Source organism: Cynara cardunculus (genome assembly GCF_001531365.2).
Source record: "Cynara cardunculus var. scolymus isolate 2C chromosome LG 4, CcrdV1, whole genome shotgun sequence".
NCBI classification, from domain to species: Eukaryota; Viridiplantae; Streptophyta; class Magnoliopsida; order Asterales; family Asteraceae; genus Cynara; species Cynara cardunculus.
The window spans coordinates 19,273,789-19,293,514 of NC_037531.1; the positions used below are offsets into that span (position 1 = coordinate 19,273,789).

The following is a 19,726-nucleotide window of genomic DNA, read 5'->3' on the forward strand; positions in this document are numbered from 1 at the left end:
GAATAAAATATAAATTGAAGGTATCATAAAATTTTAAAAAAATATATCGATTTTAGTATCAAATTAAATATTTAAAAGTGCTTGTTTTTTTTGTATAATATCTTTAATTTAATTTTTTTTATTATAATTCAATTTAATATTTTGTTAGAATTCAATAAGTATCCTAAATATATTTTAGATTTATTATATTTAAAATGAGATATCTATCAAATATTTGATTATGTTTATATGTTTTAGTTACATGAATTTAAACATGGAGTTTTAATAAGTTGTATATATACATAATTTACTTATAATCTTAAATTTTAAGTAATATGTATCAATAAACAGTACTATATTAATCTATAATATAATATAGATTAATTTTTAATGTATTAATTTTTAATAAATAAAGTGAACAAACATTTGAACGGCTACTTTTTATTATATTAACAAAATCAATTAATGTGTCCCAAAGCGTCATCGTTTTCACCTTAAACAATTTGTATGCGATTGCTTATTTGCTTTTTATTTTTGAGTAAATTACTTTTTTGTCCCTATGATTTGTTAAAAGTTATGATTTTCATCCATATAGTTTATAAATTGCAGTTTTTGTCCCTCTAGTTTGTAATTTATTACTATTTTTGTTCTTATGATTCATAATTTGTCGTTGTTTCAAGTCCCTACAGTTTACAATCGTTTATTGTTTTAATCCCTTGTACTTAACGAAAACAATTAGTCCATGAACAAAAATAATAATAATTTACAAATTATAAGGACGAAAATTGTAATTTATAAACCTAAGGGACGAAAATTGATATCATTAACAAACCCCAGGGTCGAAAAATCATAATTTACTCTTATTTTTTAATCATCCCATCACACCTCCAAGTCAAGTTTGGGATGTCTAGGTTAAGTCCTTGATTTCAGTTCGATTTGGATCTTTTCTCTTTAATATATTTTGAAATTCGTATTTTTTTACAGATGTTTTTTAATAAAATAACTGTATGATGTCCCACGTAATTACATGAATTAGTATTGTTGGTTTTATAAATCCGAGTCAATAAAGGATGAAAAAGACGTCTTAAAACCCAATTTAATTAATTTTAGTGTTATATTATTAATCTGTTTAGGTACTGGTGCATCGTGTAACGATGTATATCAGTATTATGTATCATACGGTTCATGAATTCATTGACCAAAATAAAGAAAAAGCAAAACAAAGGTAGCAAACTTTCGAAAAAGTGAAGAATCTATAATCAATCTGTACTGAATTGACATAATTAACCTTTTTGTTTTCGACAAATGATGTCATTAAACCTTTTCTATCAAACCCTAATCAAATCCCGCCAAAAGAAAACCAGTTGGTATTAACGTAATCAAAGAAACAAACCCATTTTGTAACGATTACTAAATGCGCTAATAGTTGTGCAGCTGCAACCAGCTACGTTAATGCATCTTTCGATCAACATTCATGCATCTTTCTTGATCAAATCCTAAATCAAAACCCTAGCTACAGCAAGTTACTTTAATTTTGTCCATTAGCGTTAATTTAAAATCGAGGCCATAAATTTGGCTTGGAAGTCATGAGCGGAAGGACTTTCCGTTTTAGCAATAAAATAGGCTTTATAGAACGTTAAAACTAAAGGGCTGTTTACCAAACGTTTACCCGGATAAGTGCTTACCAAGTAACATTACCTCACCGAATAAATATGGTAAGGACCGAGAATCTTACCCGGTAAGAGCGAAACAAGGACCAAGAGATTTACCCGGTAAGTGAGGGCGACGACTCTTACCACGGTAAGCGCTTACCGGGTAAATTGTTGCATACAATGTTGTTTTGGTGGACTAAAGTCTTACTCCCTAAGTAAATAATAGTGTTAAATTTTACCGCTAAGCACTTACCAGGTACGTGTTTAGTAAACGACCCCTAAATGTCGTAACAAACTATTATATATATAGAACTTAGGCTTATAAGATCAAATAATTGTACGTCATATGTAAATGTGTTATGATAAGTTGATATGACTTGTTTTAGGGGGGATTCCTAACAAGTTTTTAGAACAGTAAACGATATTTTTGGTTTAATAATATAATTTTTTTATAAAGATAATAATTAAATATTTTGTTAGAAGTAAATAATTATTCTAATTATATTTTAAATTTTTTATATTTAAAAATAAGATATTTATCCTCTATTTGATTATGTTTACCTGCAGTTAGTTATACACAAATTCAAACATGAAACTTTAATAAGTTGTACTTACGCATAATTTACTTGTAATTTTGAGTTTTAAGTAATATACATCGATAAACAGTACTTCATGCATAAAAAATGATTTTTAAAAGTATTTGTCAAATGCTTTATAATATAGTATAGATAAAGACGTAAAATTTTTCATGTAAATATGGTTTTTTAGAGAAAAAGGAGTTCCGAAATTATATATTTGAGAAGAAAATAAAAGTAGAAAAAAGTGTAGGGGTTAAAAGTAACTAAATTAATCTTGAGGGGGAAAAACTATAAATTAATTGGGTGGGTACGAGAAATTTCTTCCACCAAAATGACCAAAAGATGTACACAAAACCTCTTTGCTGAGTAAAGTATGGACCCACCAATATGAGACCAAATTTGACCAACATTGTCACCATTAACAAATACTTATTTGAAAAAGGGTTAAAAGTAGTTTTTTTTAACTTTTCTCTTAGTTACCCCAGTAAATTTATATAACGGACCCCACAATCCTAGCCGACTATCGCCGACTTCAAAAAAGTCTATTGAAATCAATCAAAAAAACCGATAAAGTCTTTCAAAATCAACAAAAACACTAAAAACTCTCATCGAAATCAATCAAAAAACTTTAAAAATCCCTCAAAACGTTGTAATTAGGTTGAAAACACGTCAGACGACTTTGCGGACCTTTAGTCTACTTTAAAAGTGACCTCACTATATGGGCAAAAATCTTGGATCCGCCACTGAACGCATAGTCGTTTTCATACGTTCTACTAAACATATATTGGAAATAACAAACGTTTATAATGTGTTATTATACCTATTCTTGAAAAATGAAGTTACGATTTCTAAATGGAAATACAATAAAGTAGAAAGCATTCCACATTTAATTATAAGCTTGTTTTCAACGTTGATGATTCAATCACCAACTTTAATGGCGACTGAACGAACGTTGCCTTGTGATTTGCGAAGTGGGTTTCCTTCTCTTTATCATTGCTTTAAATACCATCTCATATCCCCCCTCTTTAACTGCAAACAGCAAGCTCTTCTCTCTCTCTCTCTAGATCTCTCTTTCTCTCTCATCGCATTCATCAAAACCCTAAAGAAAATGGAATCAAGATTACCATTAATGGCGAAGAAAGTATGGAGTTTGGTGAGGGTTATGTTCTTCATGTTGAAGAAGGGAATTGCCAAAAGGAAATTCCTTCTTGATCTTAACATGATGATGAAGCGTGGCAAGATCGCCGGCAAGGCGTTACACAACCTTATGTTCCATCACCACCACAATTGGGCGGCTTCCGCCTTTGACCACCRCCACCCRCAACACCTCTCCTTCACYGCWCCACYACCAGGMGAATACGAATTCAGCTGCAGCAACACCCCACCTTACCCACTCTCTCTCTTTTCCACCCGGCTTCCGCCTTTGACCACCGCCACCCGCAACACCTCTCCTTCACYGCTCCACCACCAGGCGAATACGAATTCAGCTGCAGCAACACCCCACCTTACCCGCTCTCTCTCTTTTCCACCCACAAGAAACGCCAAAACAAATCTCGCGGCCTTGCAACTACTAACCCTCCGATGGCGGCGGTGGGCTATTGTGATGATGTAATTACCAATGCTGAACTTTTGAAGGCGCTTGATATCATGATCACAAGCTCCATGGCGTCGCCACCACTACCCGCCGGATCTAGGACCATGCCGATGGTTGAGCCATTGAGGATAAAAGACTCACCCTTGGCTTTAATTCATGGCGAAGAAGATGGGCAGGTGGACGAGGCTGCTGAGAGGTTCATAAGGAGGTTCTATAATGATCGAATACGTGAAAATTGAGTGAGGGACTAAAATGTCATTAGCTAATAGATGAGGGGGTTACATGAAACTATACTTTTGATCCCTAGCTTCTCTGGTGCTTCAAGCTTGTAGGTTTTGTGATTTGTGTAACCCTTATAAGAGTTTTGGTATCTTTTTAGATTATTCTAATGAAAATAAATATCAAAGTATTTCTAACATTCAATTTTTCTGGAAATCTTTTGGATATTCAACCCGTTATATGAGTCGACTAGTCTCAGGACGATCACCGCATTTGAAACCTCCGTGGTCAAAAAAGGAGGTTTATTTTTCTTTGTATTTGAACCTGGGACCTCGAGACACTTTTGACCTTTGAAGTCCAAGCTCAAACCAAAAAGACACCACCTTGTGGTTGTAGAACGCTTTTGTATGTCTTCGTAAAGACAACTCTTGTAGAATTGAATGAGAGAGTTTCATAGATATATATACACATGTTTGAAGGTCCCTTGTGTAGCTACTCAGAGGGGAGGCTAGACAATGCCCCCTAGAACGGAGGTGAAAGTGCGTGTCAAGTTCCTAGTGGTAGACCACAACAACCATGTTATAATTCGTGGAACCCGTTTGAATTAAAGTAAAGAGTTTACCGAGAGAGGGTAAGTTCTTACAGATATACATGTTTGATGATTTATGTCGGGCTGAATTAATATCCAACACCAACAAATGAGTGATTGAAGAACCTATTGCCTTCTTTGTGAAGTATATATGCTTTGTAATTACTTAGCTACACCTCTATTTTAGAAGTTAGTTTTAGAACCTTAAAAACAACGAACAACACTAAATGGAAACCGTGTTTCGGCAAACTATGTTTATAGAGGATTATTTAGAGAAGAGTCTTGATCATATCGAAACGAAATCACTTATAACGAGTACATTTTTTAATGGAAGAACACAGATGATTCTTTTTGAACGGCAAGAAACGAAATTAATTAAACTGAAACCGAGCAAGACACTAGATTAACACGATGTCCGAAAAACATAAACGAGGATTACAACATCAGATTTCCCAACTTCACCCTATTTCTAACCCACAAAAAAGAGTAGAATTGGATGTCGTTAACAGCTTCCCTGAATCTTTCCATTGAAGATTTTATCGTTCCGACTCCTCCATATCACCCAACAGGCCACAATACATATCACATACAGCAGCAGTTTTGACCATTTCTCACCGACCGGGTTTAAAAATCAGCTCCGTAACCTTCTTAATTAAACGAACTGGGAGATGCAGGAATCTCGAACTACCAATGCTGCACAACTCTTTTTTGCTGAAGAACACTCGGACATTAGATGTAGTTCGGTTTCTTCACCAATGTTACATCTGGGGCAGAGGGTAGAGGAGACTTCGATTTCGATTCCCCTACAAGACAGGTTGCTACGGGTAGGGAGTTTTCCCACCCTTGCTCGCAGAACAGGAGATTAGTTTTCCCAAGAGCAGCTTTTATCCATAAGGGCTTTGTTTGAGCTTGGGCTAGGAAACTGTTGTCAACCATTTTTCTTAACCCAACCATTGAAAAGATCCAACTAGCTTCCGTTGTCCAGCTCCAAACGTTCCTGTTACAAACAAAAAGATCACCGAAGTTGATGTTAAAGGAAGATAAGGTGGTGTTTAATTAGTTGGGTGATCACACCCCACGTGCTTGATTTGATGCCGGTCGGGATAGCAGCTCCGAGTCTACCATCTTGGCTGTGGATTGCACAAATCATCTCCTTCCACAAAGCCTCGTCTTCCCTTTTGAACCTCCACCACCATTTGCCTGGCCGTGGAAAAACACAAGTGATTTGATCATCAATTTGGATGAGTATTCTATGTTTTTTGAATACTCTTGAACATGCAAAAAGAAGAAGGGAGATTCATGAGGACAATTGTCTTAGCAAGAGTTTCTGAAATGATGGTCAATTAAAAAAACAACTTATAGCTCTAAAACTAACATTTAAAATAGACGGATTATGCTCGATATTTTCGGGCCTTCGGATCCAGTCTTTTGCAGACGGATTCTTTTTCCCTTGAACCCGACGTGGATCAGACGGGACAAGGACTGTTTTTGGGGGTTTAGCATGGAGCGTCGACAGAGATAGGGGTACATTCATCATCAATATCCCGCCTCGTTATCACTTGTATATCGAACACGCAATTATATATGATCATTATACCTATAAACTTAATTAGTTTTTCTTTCAATCACAATATCACTCTATTAAAGAGGACCATGGTGCATATAACTTAGTTGTAGTGGACATAGAAATAGAAGTTTTTCATTCTTCTTTAAGATACATGTTTATATATATATCTATATATATATAGTATCTTTTCCATTTCTAAGATAACAAATAATGCCATGTTTAACCACAATGGTGGGGTTTGATTGGTTTGAGCTTGGACTCTAAAGGTCAAAAGTGCCTGAAGGTCTCTGGTTCAAATCCAAGGAAGAATAAAAATCCCCTTGTGACCACAAAAGTTCAAATGCGGTGACTCTTAGTCGTCCTGAGATTAGTCGACTCACATAGATGGTTGGATATCCAGGTTAATAAAAAAAGAATGTTATGTTAAACTCGTACAAGTAATTTAGATTCTCATAAAAAGATCTAAAGATTTTAAGTTTGAATACTTTATCTAACTATGATATATCACGAGTCATATCCTCCTTTCTTTTCCTTTCTTTCGGTGAGTTGAAGGACCACCGCATTCACAAACCCTTACTATCACCACGAAAGTCGGTCTGAGAGAGAAAATACGTTGTAATAATCATCTTAGCATATAATTTTTGGTAAATTGGTTACAATCGATGTACTATATAACGAAAAGATTCTATCCCATTACTATACGCTCTTAGAAACTCTAAGCTACGTACACCTTACATGTTGCATTTTACAAAGAACGTGGTCATTCTCACATGCACGATATCAAAAACACTCAAAAGAACGTGTTTAACGTGTTATTAAAAAAGCTAGTAACATATTAAATCGAAAATGGAATCTAGTAAAGTAGAAAAGCATTGCATTGCATTGCATATTTAATTATAGCTTGTTTTCAAAGTTGATCAAAACACTTGTTGAGTGACCAACTTTAGTAGTGGTGAGTGAACCCTACCTTGTAAATTAAAATTTGTGGTGTGGTTCTTTCCTTCTTTATTTGCCACTTCTAGTTTACTACTTTAAATACCCATCTCTCTCTTCCCCCTTCTTTCACTGCAAATAGCAAGCTCTTTTCTCTCTCTCTCTCTCTCTCTCTCTCTCTCTCTCTCTCACATACACACACATTGCATTGATCAAAACCCTAAAGAAAATGGATTCAAGATTACCAGTGATGGCCAAGAAAGTGTGGAGTTTGGTGAGGGTTATGTTCTTCATGTTGAAGAAGGGAATTGCCAAAAGAAAATTCCTTCTTGATCTCAACATGATGATGAAGCGTGGCAAGATTGCAGGCAAGGCCTTACATAACCTTATGTTTCATCACCACCACAATTGGGCGGCTTCCGCCTTTGACCACCGCCACCCGCAACACCTCTCCTTCACTGCTCCACCACCAGGCGAATACGAATTCAGCTGCAGCAACACCCCACCTTACCCRCTCTCTCTCTTTTCCACCCACAAGAAACGCCAAAACAAGTCTCACCGCCTTGCGACTACTAACCCTCCGTTGGCCGTGGTGGACTATTGTGATGATGTAATTACCAATTCTGAACTTTTGAAGGCCCTTGATATCATGATCACAAGCTCCATGGCGTCACCACCTCTAGCCGCCGGGTCTAGGACCACGCCGATGGTTGAGCCATTGGGGATAAAAGACTCACCCTTGGCTTTAATTCATGGTGAAGAAGATGGTCAGGTGGACGAGGCTGCTGAGAGGTTCATAAGGAGGTTCTTCAATGATCGAATACGTGAAAATTGAGTGAGGGACTAAAATGTCGTTAGCTAATAGATGAGGGGGTTACATGAAACTATACTTTTGATCCCTAGCTTCTCGTGGTTCAAGCTTGTAGGTTTTGTGATTTGTGTAACCCATATAAGAATTTTGGTATCTTTTTAGATTATTCTAATGAAAATAAATTTCAATAATCGGTAATGAGAACCTATTAATATATCTCTTTCTTCTTTCTCGGTTAAATTACATGAAAAAGTAACGTAATTTAACTTGATTATTATTTTGGATAACGTAATTTTATAGCTTCCATTTTGGTACTTAAGATGTAAAATTTTAAAATTTAAGTACCCAGGTAACTAGTTGAAACATTAACCGGTTACCATGTTGATATGATGAGTGATGTGGTATCCAGTTAATGCTTCGGCAAATAATACTGAGTTGGATACCACATCAGCATAGTAACCGGTTAATGTTTCAACTGGTTACCGAGTACTTAAATGTTTAAATAACTTTATATACTAGATACCAAAATAGAAGTTTTGGAAGTACGCTACCCAAAATAGAAATCAAATTAAAGTACGTTATTTTATTTTCAAAGTATTTCTAACATTCAATTGTCTGGAAATCTTTTTAAGAGTTTATAATCAGATTTGTGAAAACGAACTCTTATAAAATGAGAAGAGTTTCATAAAAATATATACACATGTTTGATGGTCCCTTGTGTAGCTAATGCGAAACTCCAACATGCCATTTCAAGACTCAGAGGGGAGGCTAGACAATACCCCCTAGAACGGGACAATTGTCTTAGCAAGAGTTTCTGAAATGATGGTCGATTAAAAAAACCACTTATAGCTCTAAAACTAACATTTAAAATAGACGGATTATGCTCGATAATTTCGGGCCTTCGGATCCAGTCTTTTGCAGACGGATTCTTTTTCCCTTGAACCCGACGTGGATTAGACGGGCAAGGACTGTTTTTGGGGGTTTAGCATGGAGCGTCAACAGAGATAGGGGTACATTCATCATCAATATCCCGCCTTGTTATCACTTGTATATCGAACATGCAATTATATATGATCATTATACCTATAAACTTAATTAGTTGTTCTTTCAATCACAATATCACTCGATTAAAGAGGACCATGGTGCATATAACTTAGTTGTAGTGGACATATAAATAGAAGTTGTTTTTCATTCTTCTTTAAGATACATGTTTTTATATATGTAGTATCTTTTCCATTTCTAAGATAACAAATGATGTCATGTTTAACCATATTGGTGGTGTTTGATTGGTTTGAGCTTGGACTCTAAAGGTCAAAAGTGCCTGAAGGTCCCTGGTTCAAATCCAAGGAAGAATAAAAATCCCTTTGTGCCCACAAAAGTTCAAATGTGGTGACTCTTAGTCGCCCTGAGATTAGTCGACTTGCATAGATGGTTGGATATCCAGGTTAATAAAAAAAAGAATGTTATGTTAAACTCGTACAAGTAATTGAGATTCTCATAAAAAGATCTAAAGATTTTAAGTTTGAAAACTTTATTTAACTATGATATATCACGAGTCATATCCTCCTTTCTTTTCCTTTCTTTCGGTGAGTTGAAGGACCACCGCATTCACAAACCCTTACTACCACCACGTAAGTCGATAAGAGAGAAAATACGTTGTAATAATCATCTTAGCATGTAATTTTCGGTAAATTGGTTACAATCAATGTACTACATAACGAAAAGAATTACCATGTTTTCAAAGCGGTAAAAGATTCTATCCTATTACTATGTGCTCTTAGAAACTCTAAGCTACGTACACCTTACATGTTGCATTTTGCAAAGAACGTGGTCATTTTCACATGCACGATATCAAAAACACTCAAAAGAACGTGTTTAACGTGTTATTAAAAAAGCTAATTAAGTACATATTAAATCGAAATCGAAATCAAAATCTAGTAAAGTAGAAAAGCTAGCATTGCATATTTAATTATAGCTTGTTTTCAAAGGTGATCAAAACACTTGTTCAGTGGCCAACTTTAATGGTGGTGAGTGAACCCTACCTTGTAATTTGTGGTGTGGTTTCTTCCTTCTTTATTTGCCACTTCTAGTTTACTACTTTAAATACCCATCTCTCTCTTCCCCCTTCTTTCACTGCAAATAGCAATCTCTTCTCTCTCTAGATCTCTCTCTCTCTCTCACACACACACACACACACACATTGCATTGATCAAAACCCTAAAGAAAATGGAATCAAGATTACCAGTGATGGCCAAGAAAGTGTGGAGTTTGGTGAGGGTTATGTTCTTCATGTTGAAGAAGGGAATTGCCAAAAGAAAATTCCTTCTTGATCTCAACATGATGATGAAGCGTGGCAAGATTGCCGGCAAGGCATTACACAACCTTATGTTCCATCACCACCACAATTGGGCGGCTTCCACCCTCCACCGCCACTCACAACACCTCTCTTTCACCGCTCCAACACCAGGCGAATACGAATTCAGCTGCAGCGACACCCCACGTTACCCACTCTCTCTCTTTTCCACCCACAAGAAACGCCAAAACAAGTCTCACCACCTTGCGACTGATAACCCTCCGCTGGAGGCGGTGGGCTATTGTGATGATGTAATCACCAATTCTGAACTTTTGAAGGCCCTTGATATCATGATCACGAGCTCCATGGCGTCGCCACCACTACCGGGATCGACATTGAGGATAAAAGACTCACCGTTGGCGTTAAATCATGGTGAAGAAGATGGTCAGGTGGACGAGGCTGCTGAGAGGTTCATAAGGAGGTTCTATAATGATCGAATACGTGAATGTTGAGTGAGGGACTAAAATGTCATTAGTTGATAGATGAGGGGGTTACATGAAACTATACTTTTGATCCCTAGCTTCTCTGGTGTTTCAAGCTTGTAGGTTTTGTGATTTGTGTAACCCTAATTAAGAATTTTGGTGTGTTTTTATTTTATTTTCAAAGTATTTCTAATAATCGATTGTCTCGAAATTTTACTGATAATTCATAATTGGATTTAATCACAAATGATTGTATGCTCATTTATACATACACACATAGACTTGGGATCATGTGAAACTCGTGAGACCACTTTTTTTCACTTGAAAGTTCATAGCAAAACATTATTTTCGTGAGGCCACTATTTTACACTTGAAAGAAGGCTAGACGATGCCCCTACAACTTCGATACCATGTTAGCATACAACCAAAATATGAATTATCTTAAAAAAGTACATATTGCCTCTTTTGTAAAGTATGGTTTGTATTTTATCGAGATGTAAAGCTCGAATTCAAGACTCAAAGGTTATGAAAAAAATTCACAAACTCCATTTTTACGAGGCTAATTTGCATCAAAGGATCCAACAGTGTAAGAAAGAGAATCAGTTAGTTGGACTTCTATCTACTGATTAGTGTAATCATCAATCTTATTCATTAAGCTGTTTAAATGTTAACTTCAAAACCATAAAAACAACGAACTGTACTAAATCGAAATTGTGTTTGACAAACTATTTTTATAGACGATTATTTAGAGGAGTTTATTATAGTTGGACTGTTTGATGGGTCGGGAGATCTGTAATGTGTTCAGTTACTGTACAGTATTAATTTATTAATTTTGAATCACATGATTCACGATTCTTCAACGAAAACAAAATCGAACCAAACCAGAATCACACTTTTGAAAAAGAGAAAATAATGGAGTATTGATTTCAAAACACCCCTTTGCTTTCTACCAATATTGACAAAAACTTCATTTAGACTCCTTCCAAAAGAAACCCATTGATATTAACATCAGAAAACCCCATTTCAGCAACGATTACGAAATTCGACCTTGAACCATTGATACGTAAAAAAAATTCATTTTACAAAATCAAAACCGAAGACATGTATATTTTATCCCTAATATGCGAGTGTCGACGTCAGGGTGACAATATATTTACAGGGCCAGTATTTAATTTACAAATTATTAAATCATAATAATAAACTGTTCTTGGTTCAAAAGTGACGTTTTAACAATTTATGAAAATAAAGATCAGTAAAATTCAATATACCAAATCATAGATATCACACGATTTTGAATGATTAACCATGTTTGAAACATTCGACAGATATATAAACGTCACGTCTTAAGAATACAAGAGCAATGAAACAATATATTTGACCATAAAATAATAAAATGCAAAAATTGAGGGGGTTAAAAGTTATTACAAATTTCTCAAGGGGTGAAAAGAAAATTTAGGAGATCATTTTTCTTGGTTTCTGTGGGCGTGGGCGTGGGCGTGGGCGTGGGCGTGGGCGTGGGCGTGGGTGGGTGAATCAAGGTATGAACTTTCTTCCACCAAAAGCATATGCTCACAAACCTCCCTTGCTAAGTAAAGCAAGTCACCATAAATTTGGATATTTTTGGATATTCAACTTGTTATGCGAGCCGATAAATACTAGGATGACCACTTATTTTGTAGATGACCCGAAGTCATCGTATTTAAACCTCTGTGGCTATAAGGGGATTTTTATTCCTCCTTGGATTTGAATACGAGACCTCCTGGTACTTTTGACCTTTGGAGCAAAGCTCAAACCAATCAGTCACCACCCTTGTGGTTTATTTATTTTTGTTTTATAGTTCAAAAATAGATAACTAAATCTTTACGTTTATTTTTATTAAATGTGACGAAGGATCCTGTGAGATACAGAGTAAATGTGAGAAGTGTGAAAAGGGATTTGTACCCATGATTACCTTTAATCTCAAATTCATCCATGAATGACGTTTGATACGGTGCATCTCTAACTAATGTGCATTCAAGAGTGGAGATCTATTTTTACACTTCTCATTTTAACTCTCCTTAATTATCAGCGAAACCCAACTATAAAGAATGTGTACAGATATTTAAGGATAAAGTTATTATATATGAACCAACAAGTGTAATAATTATTTACGTCTAAAACCATCATTTCTATGTGATGCATGCTAATAAACACAACATCATGCATCACTATTAAAAAACAGACTTTTTTCAGCGAACAAATCCGTCGGAAATTGTGTTTTTGGATTCCAATTGCCATAAAAAGGCTCGCCGGAAACACAATTTCTTGCAGCCGTAGATTCGCCACTGACCTTTTTCCATTTTCCCGATTTTCTTGATTTTATTAATTTAGTTATTAAGATAATTTATCGGTGGATTTTCTGCCGGTAATTTAAATTATATTTTTTAAAATTCATATATTTAAAAAAAATTAAATTACTAGCAGAAAATCCGCCGAAAATTTAATTATTTTTCGATGAATTATTTTAAGAAAAATAAATTGACTGACGGATTTATCCGTCACTGATCTGTCGAAATATTGGACCATTTTTTTTTAAATTCTGAAATAAAAGCAAATAATATAATTTTGGAAGTGGGAATTTCTTGAAGATCGAGAGAAAGCAGCAACACACTACTCGAAAACAAAGTATCATGATAGAAACAAAAAATCCCTCGTTGAGGGAATTTTCTCTTCAACGACGAATCAATAGAAGACCCCTTTAGCAACGGATTAACGAGAGAATTTTCCGTCGTTGATACTCTTCATTTTTGTAGTGGCAATTTACAGCATTATTCCATCCATGTTTGTTTGGTCTTGGAATGTTTCTCAATTTCGTTATATAGTACATTAAATAGGGAGGAGGAGGATGCGGTCTGCATTCCTCGCTTATCTCATGCATCGTTTACTCCATCTCTATATAAGACGAACAATTGTGGTAACTATAAACTTAAGAGCCATTCACTACAACAAAATTGGGTTTATAGGACGTTCTCAATCTCTAAGCGTCTCAATAAACCGTTTTATAGGACTTAATTTATAGAACTAAAATATAAAACGTCATATCTAAAAACATTGTAACAAGTTTATATGATGCTTTTGGACGTCTTTACAAATTTTTATGACATTTTTAATATAAAGCGTCACATTAGCAACTTTATAGAAGATGTCTTATAAACTCAATTTTTTACAGGACACTTGTTTTTATATGATTGTTTTTCAAATAGTGTCATATAAAGTTGCTAATGGAACACTTTATATTAAAAGTACGTGTGCTAAAACACTTATTACGACGTAAAAAAACGTAATATAAACTTATTATAACGCCTTTAGATATGACACTTTATTTTTTGGTCCTATTAGGACGCTTAAAAATTGGGAGCATCCTATAAACCCAATTTTGTTGTAGTGAGCTATATTAAGCACTATATTAACCACCACCTCGGTAGTCCTATAACAAACCCATTTTCAAGTAAGATAGTGTCATTTTTCATTTCTAAAACATCAAACAGTTTCTTATGTTCTATTGAACTTGTACAAATACGATCCAAATTCTCATGAAAAAATCAAAAGATTTTGATTACGAAACGTTCTTTGGGTACCCTCCGTTTTTTCTCCTTCTGGTACGCACGGTAAGGACAAAAGGTCAGAGGATCGGCAAATTCACAAATCATAAAAGTGGAGAATTACCATATATATATATATATATATATATATATAAACAAAAGCCGCAAAAGATACTGACTTTACGGTTTTAAAAACTGTAAGCTACATGTATCTTATATATATATAGTAGACTTACGTTAAGGGTTTTGCAAAGAATGTAACTGTACCATATCGTTCACGATACATTGTACCATAACACGACGTGAACGTATTTAAAATGACAACACCTAATTGCATATATTATTAAAGTATACTAATAAAGGTATAATAACGTAGAAAAGCATTGCCCATTTAATTATAGCTTGTTTCCAACGTTCTCAAAACTTTCCCAATGACCAACTTTTTTGCCACTTTAAATACCCATGCCATCTTCCACAACCACAACCACAACCACAACTCTCAAGCTTTCTCTCTCTAGATCTCTCTTTCTCTCTCATCGCATTCATCAAAACCCTAAAGAAAATGGAGTCAAGATTACCAGTAATGGCGAAGAAAGTATGGAGTTTGGTGAGGGTTATGTTCTTCATGTTGAAGAAGGGAATTGCCAAAAGGAAATTCCTTCTTGATCTTGACATGATGATGAAGCGTGGCAAGATCGCCGGCAAGGCATTCCACAACCTTATGTTCCATCACCACCACAATTGGGCGGCTTCCGCCTTTGACCACCACCACCCACAACACCTCTCCTTCACCGCACCACTACCAGGAGAATACGAATTCAGCTGCAGCAACACCCCACCTTACCCACTCTCTCTCTTTTCCACCCACAAGAAACGCCAAAACAAGTCTCACCGCCTTGCGACTACTAACCCTCCGCTGGCGCCAGCGGATGATTGTGTTGATATAATTACCAATTCTGAACTTTTGAAGGCGCTTGATATCATGATCGCAAGCTCCATGGCGTCGCCACCACTACCCGCCCGATCTAGGACCACACCGATGGTTGAGCCATTGAGCATAAAAGACTCACCCTTGGCTTTAATTCATGGTGAAGAAGATGGTCAGGTGGACGAGGCTGCTGAGAGGTTCATAAGGAGGTTCTACAATGATCGAATACGTGAAAATTGAGTGAGGGACTAAAATGTCATTAGCTAATAGATGAGGGGGTTACTTGAAACTATACTTTTGATCCCTTGTAGGTTTTGGTGATTTGTGTAACCCTAAAAATTAATCGTGATACCCTTTTAATTAGGTTATTAATTGTAATGGAAATCAATATCAATAATCGATGGGCAATACCAATTTAGATGAAGCTTGATGCATGTGAATTTCTTCAATTCATGTTGAAAATGGGAATTCCAAAAGAAAATTCCTCCTTGATCGTTAGATCGCTGACACGGCCGCGCTACACAACCATACCCCTTATTAATAGTCGCGAATCGAAAACTCCCCATGTTGAGATAATCAAATGCACGAGGATGCTAATTAGACGTATGCGAGAGGTTCTATGAGACGGCATCCAGAGCCTTTATTACACGCTAGCAAACGAGAGATAGATACATTACAGGTTTCTGATACAATCAGATGGTTGGAAGTTGGAACCTCCACACAGTTGCGTTTTTAACACTCATTTTACACCTAACAGAAATCCAAGTAAATGATTTCTCCACAATCTAATCGAGTAGTGAATCTTTACGAGGAGGGGAACTATCGAAAACTTATCTATTTCGGAAACACCATAAAATGTAACAACTAGTGAAGAAGACTGCTTCTAGAGCTTTCTTAACATGACTGTACTTGTTTGAAGAGTTGATTTCGTTGATCATCGATTCCATGGACCTGTCCGCAGGGAAAGGATATTGACCACCATCTTTCAGTAAATCTCCAAACTTCTTACGACATGGTGCAATTGAACAGGAGATGATTGGTGGTTTCAGTTCCAGAGCCACAAAAGCGGACATAGAATATTGTCGAGGTCCGCATTCATTTTATTGAGATTGTCCTCGAAGGGATTTTATCTAGCATCACTCTCCACATAAATATTTCACTTTAGGGGGTCTCCTTTCCCCTACTCCCAAGTAAGCATTATCGATGTTCCGTCTCAAAGAACCAACATAGAACAGACCGTTAGAGGCGAGAGCCCAACTCAAACTATCGGATTTTAGGACAACAAGTAGTCCTTGGATTACTTCTTTTAAATGATCAAATTCCTTCGCCTCGTTTCCGTCTTGGATAGGTATACGCCGGTCCCATGAGTTGCTTTGAATTCATCTGAACATGAATCTTGTGGGGTTAGCTCAACTGACATCAAGTCTTAGGCCAATGGGGATTCTGCTTAGAGATCACCGGTTCAAGTCTTACAAAACTATTGAGAATTTTCTTGATTGTTCTCTAAGACTCCTAGAATTGATCGATATGTGCATAAAGTTGTTCCAGACAGAGTTTGATTAAAAATTCATCGTAAACTTTGTATAGTTGTATATGGTTTTTTCTTTCAATCGATCATAAACTTTGAGAAAAATTCAAAAAGAAAACCAAACAAATTATTTCATTTTAAATGATTAAATTCTTGAATTATTTTTCTAAATGAAAAAACCATCAAACTTTCTAATTTTAAATGATTAAGTCCCCGAACAATTTGTTTGAATGAAAAAAAACTATTAATTTTTTTTTATTTTAAATGAGATACCATTGAACTCTCATTTTGAAAGATTAAGTTCCTAAACAAAATTTTCAATAAATTAAACCATCGAACTTTTAGAAATTGGTTACGTATATCATTTTAACCCAAAAATAGTACTTGTAATCAGTAATCTTTTGATAGATCAAAAAGCGGGAGATCAATTGCAGGGCCAAAAGCGTGTTAGGCGGTATGAAGAACGGACAACGCTGGGGTAGCAGAGAGTGCCCCCAGGGGGGGGGGGGAATACCATTGTTTGCAAAGAGTTTTAATAGCGTTGGATTTGGTTACAATATAACTGATGGCGTATTAATTTATTCAAAAAAATGTTTACGAACTTAATAAATCGAAATAAGAAAGTTTAACGGTTTTTTCATTTAAAAAATAGTTCAAGAACTTAATCATTCAAATTGAGATAATTTGTTGGGTTTTTGTGAACTTTTCTTATAAACTTTCTAAGACTCACCAATTAATTAATGGTTTGGTGTCAAATCTGAAACCCTTATTTTTCATATTAGTCCATGACCAAGCCAACAGTGATGTCGCACTTAAATGTAAATAACTTTTACTATTTACGTTTCATGCTCATGATGTGTCGATTCAAAAGTTCAAAACATTGTTTTATAACATGTTTGGAAACACGTGTTTTTTTGTTTTGCTACTTTTCGTTTTTCATTTAGGCCCTCATTCGTTAGATCAACTCTGAAATGCTTCCTTACATATGGTTCCTACTTTCTAGAAACCCGTAACCAAAATATATATATATATATTCATAGGAAGTTTTGATGAAAAGCAAAATGGAAGGTGGGCAACTTTTGAAAAGACGAAATTGACCAAAATCTTTACTTTACAAAACCCTAAATAGAATCCTTTGGAGATTAAGAAAAAGAAATCAAAGAATCCCATTTTTTGTGATGATTACGAAATACACTTTGAGCTGTGTACCCGCAGCCTCTTGCATACTTCTTTATATTTTGTGTACGTACTTCCATCAACATTCACTCTCCAAAACCCTCATCTGCTAAGTAAACAGTTTAATTGAAGGTCAAGGACTACGACACCACTAGATCAAAGATCTATTTGTAATTGATATACATGTTAGTTGGTTTGGTTTGGTTCGGTCATAATTGTCATCTCTAAGTAATCTTTTTGACTTCTAAAAGTCAATCTTTCCTCTTTGTTTTTATTTTAATGAGTGTTCTTTGTGTGTGGAAAAAATGATCACCAACTTAATTTGAAGCATGCCCCAATGGGTAAGTGATGAGGTCATGTTTTCCTCCTATAAAGCCTTGTGAAATGCCTTTCTCAACACAACTAGTTGTTGTTTAATCAACAAAGGATGAAAAATGACATCATGTTTTGTTACTACATATAACAAAGTTGATGTATATTATAACTATAATTATAATTATGCATGCATAGAAAGTAAAGGTTTGATGGTATATAAAGTTATTTAATGAAAGTGAAGTATCAAAAATATCTAAAATACACCAAGATACACAATGTGATACCCGAAATACATATAAAATGATATCCAAAACACACCAAGTAAATTTCGAAACCACTATGATACCAACTGTATTACCACTATGATATCTAAATCACCCTTACACCACTAAGCTCTCTCACAAGTATGATCACATGTGATATGTGTTGTTGATATGATACTATAATTCATCAAGACTATCACATGTGATGCTAAATCATAGACGCAGACAACCTATGGCGCAGCAACACGTCGTTCACACATCACAGAGTCTCCTCACGCGTGTTATTATCACATGTGATAATGGTGTTCTCGTAAAATAAAAGTGTTTTCGTTTAAACCTCCACCTATATGTATGTATTCAAGGAATTAGATATTTACTTTTATGTGTCCAACATGTAAAACACTCCACAATAACCAACCCCTTGCCTTGTGAAGTGCCTTTTTTTCCTTTTTAAATACCAATGTCTTCTTCCCCTTCTTTACCTGCAAACACCAATTTCAGTCAATCAAATCAAAGTTACCAGTAATTAATTAATGGCCAACAAAGCATATATATATATATATATGGAGCTTGGTGCATGTAATGAATGTTCTTCATGTTAAATAAGGGAAAATTCCTCAATGATCTTAACACGATGATGAGGCGTGGTAAGATCGCCGGAAAAAACCCTCCATCGCCACCATAATTGGGCTGCTTCCGCCTTCTACCGCCACCCACAACGCGTCTCCTTCCCTACACCATGCCATTAACACCCCTCTTTACCCACTCTCTCGCTCTTTTCCACCCACGAGAAACACCGAAACCAACACCACCGCCTTGCTACCGCTAATGTGCCGCTGGCTATGGACGATTGTGATGACATAATCATAAATCCTGAACTTTTGAAGGCTCTTGATGATGTTATGAGCGTTGGTGACACCGTTTGACCATAAGAAACAAATATAAGAATATTTTTTCACAAAATTAAAGTATCGTTAGCCTATTGGTTAGTTCATCATTTTTCATATATGAGGTCCGGTGTTCAAGTTTTTTATACCAAATTCTTTTCAGAAACATAATAAATCTAAAATTAAAAGCCAAAAACTAGGAAAACGACACTAATGGATTCAAACTCAGTATTGGGTATGAGGAAAACTGTTTTCTCGTTGTAGTTTCAAAATATATACAGTGACACACAACAAATAGATATGATGACTTTTTTCACGGCTCTAAAAAATTTTACACTACGACGGAGGAAG

The 19,726-nt window shown here is 35.5% G+C and overlaps 3 protein-coding genes across 3 annotated transcripts; all 3 read left to right on the plus strand.

The window, feature by feature from the left end:
* The first annotated feature begins 7,361 nt into the window (after positions 1 to 7,361).
* Positions 7,362 to 7,946, plus strand: LOC112510997. Its single transcript, XM_025116351.1, has one exon. The coding sequence runs from the start codon at positions 7,362 to 7,364 to the stop codon at positions 7,944 to 7,946; it is 585 nt and encodes a 194-aa protein (XP_024972119.1).
* A 2,120-nt stretch (positions 7,947 to 10,066) lies between these two features.
* LOC112511645 lies at positions 10,067 to 10,904 on the plus strand. Its single transcript, XM_025117343.1, has one exon. It carries the CDS (start codon positions 10,149 to 10,151, stop codon positions 10,725 to 10,727), a length of 579 nt encoding a protein of 192 aa, XP_024973111.1. The 5' UTR covers positions 10,067 to 10,148; the 3' UTR covers positions 10,728 to 10,904.
* Positions 10,905 to 14,772: 3,868 nt separating this feature from the next.
* Positions 14,773 to 15,604, plus strand: LOC112511729. Its single transcript, XM_025117449.1, has one exon. It carries the CDS (start codon positions 14,841 to 14,843, stop codon positions 15,444 to 15,446), a length of 606 nt encoding a protein of 201 aa, XP_024973217.1. The 5' UTR covers positions 14,773 to 14,840; the 3' UTR covers positions 15,447 to 15,604.
* Positions 15,605 to 19,726: the final 4,122 nt, after the last annotated feature.

Excerpts from the sequence above, each read along its gene's own strand:
- LOC112511729 (XM_025117449.1), top strand. The coding sequence starts at position 14,841 with ATGGAGTCAAGATTACCAGTAATGGCGAAGAAAGTATGGAGTTTGGTG.
- LOC112511645 (XM_025117343.1), top strand. The coding sequence starts at position 10,149 with ATGGAATCAAGATTACCAGTGATGGCCAAGAAAGTGTGGAGTTTGGTG.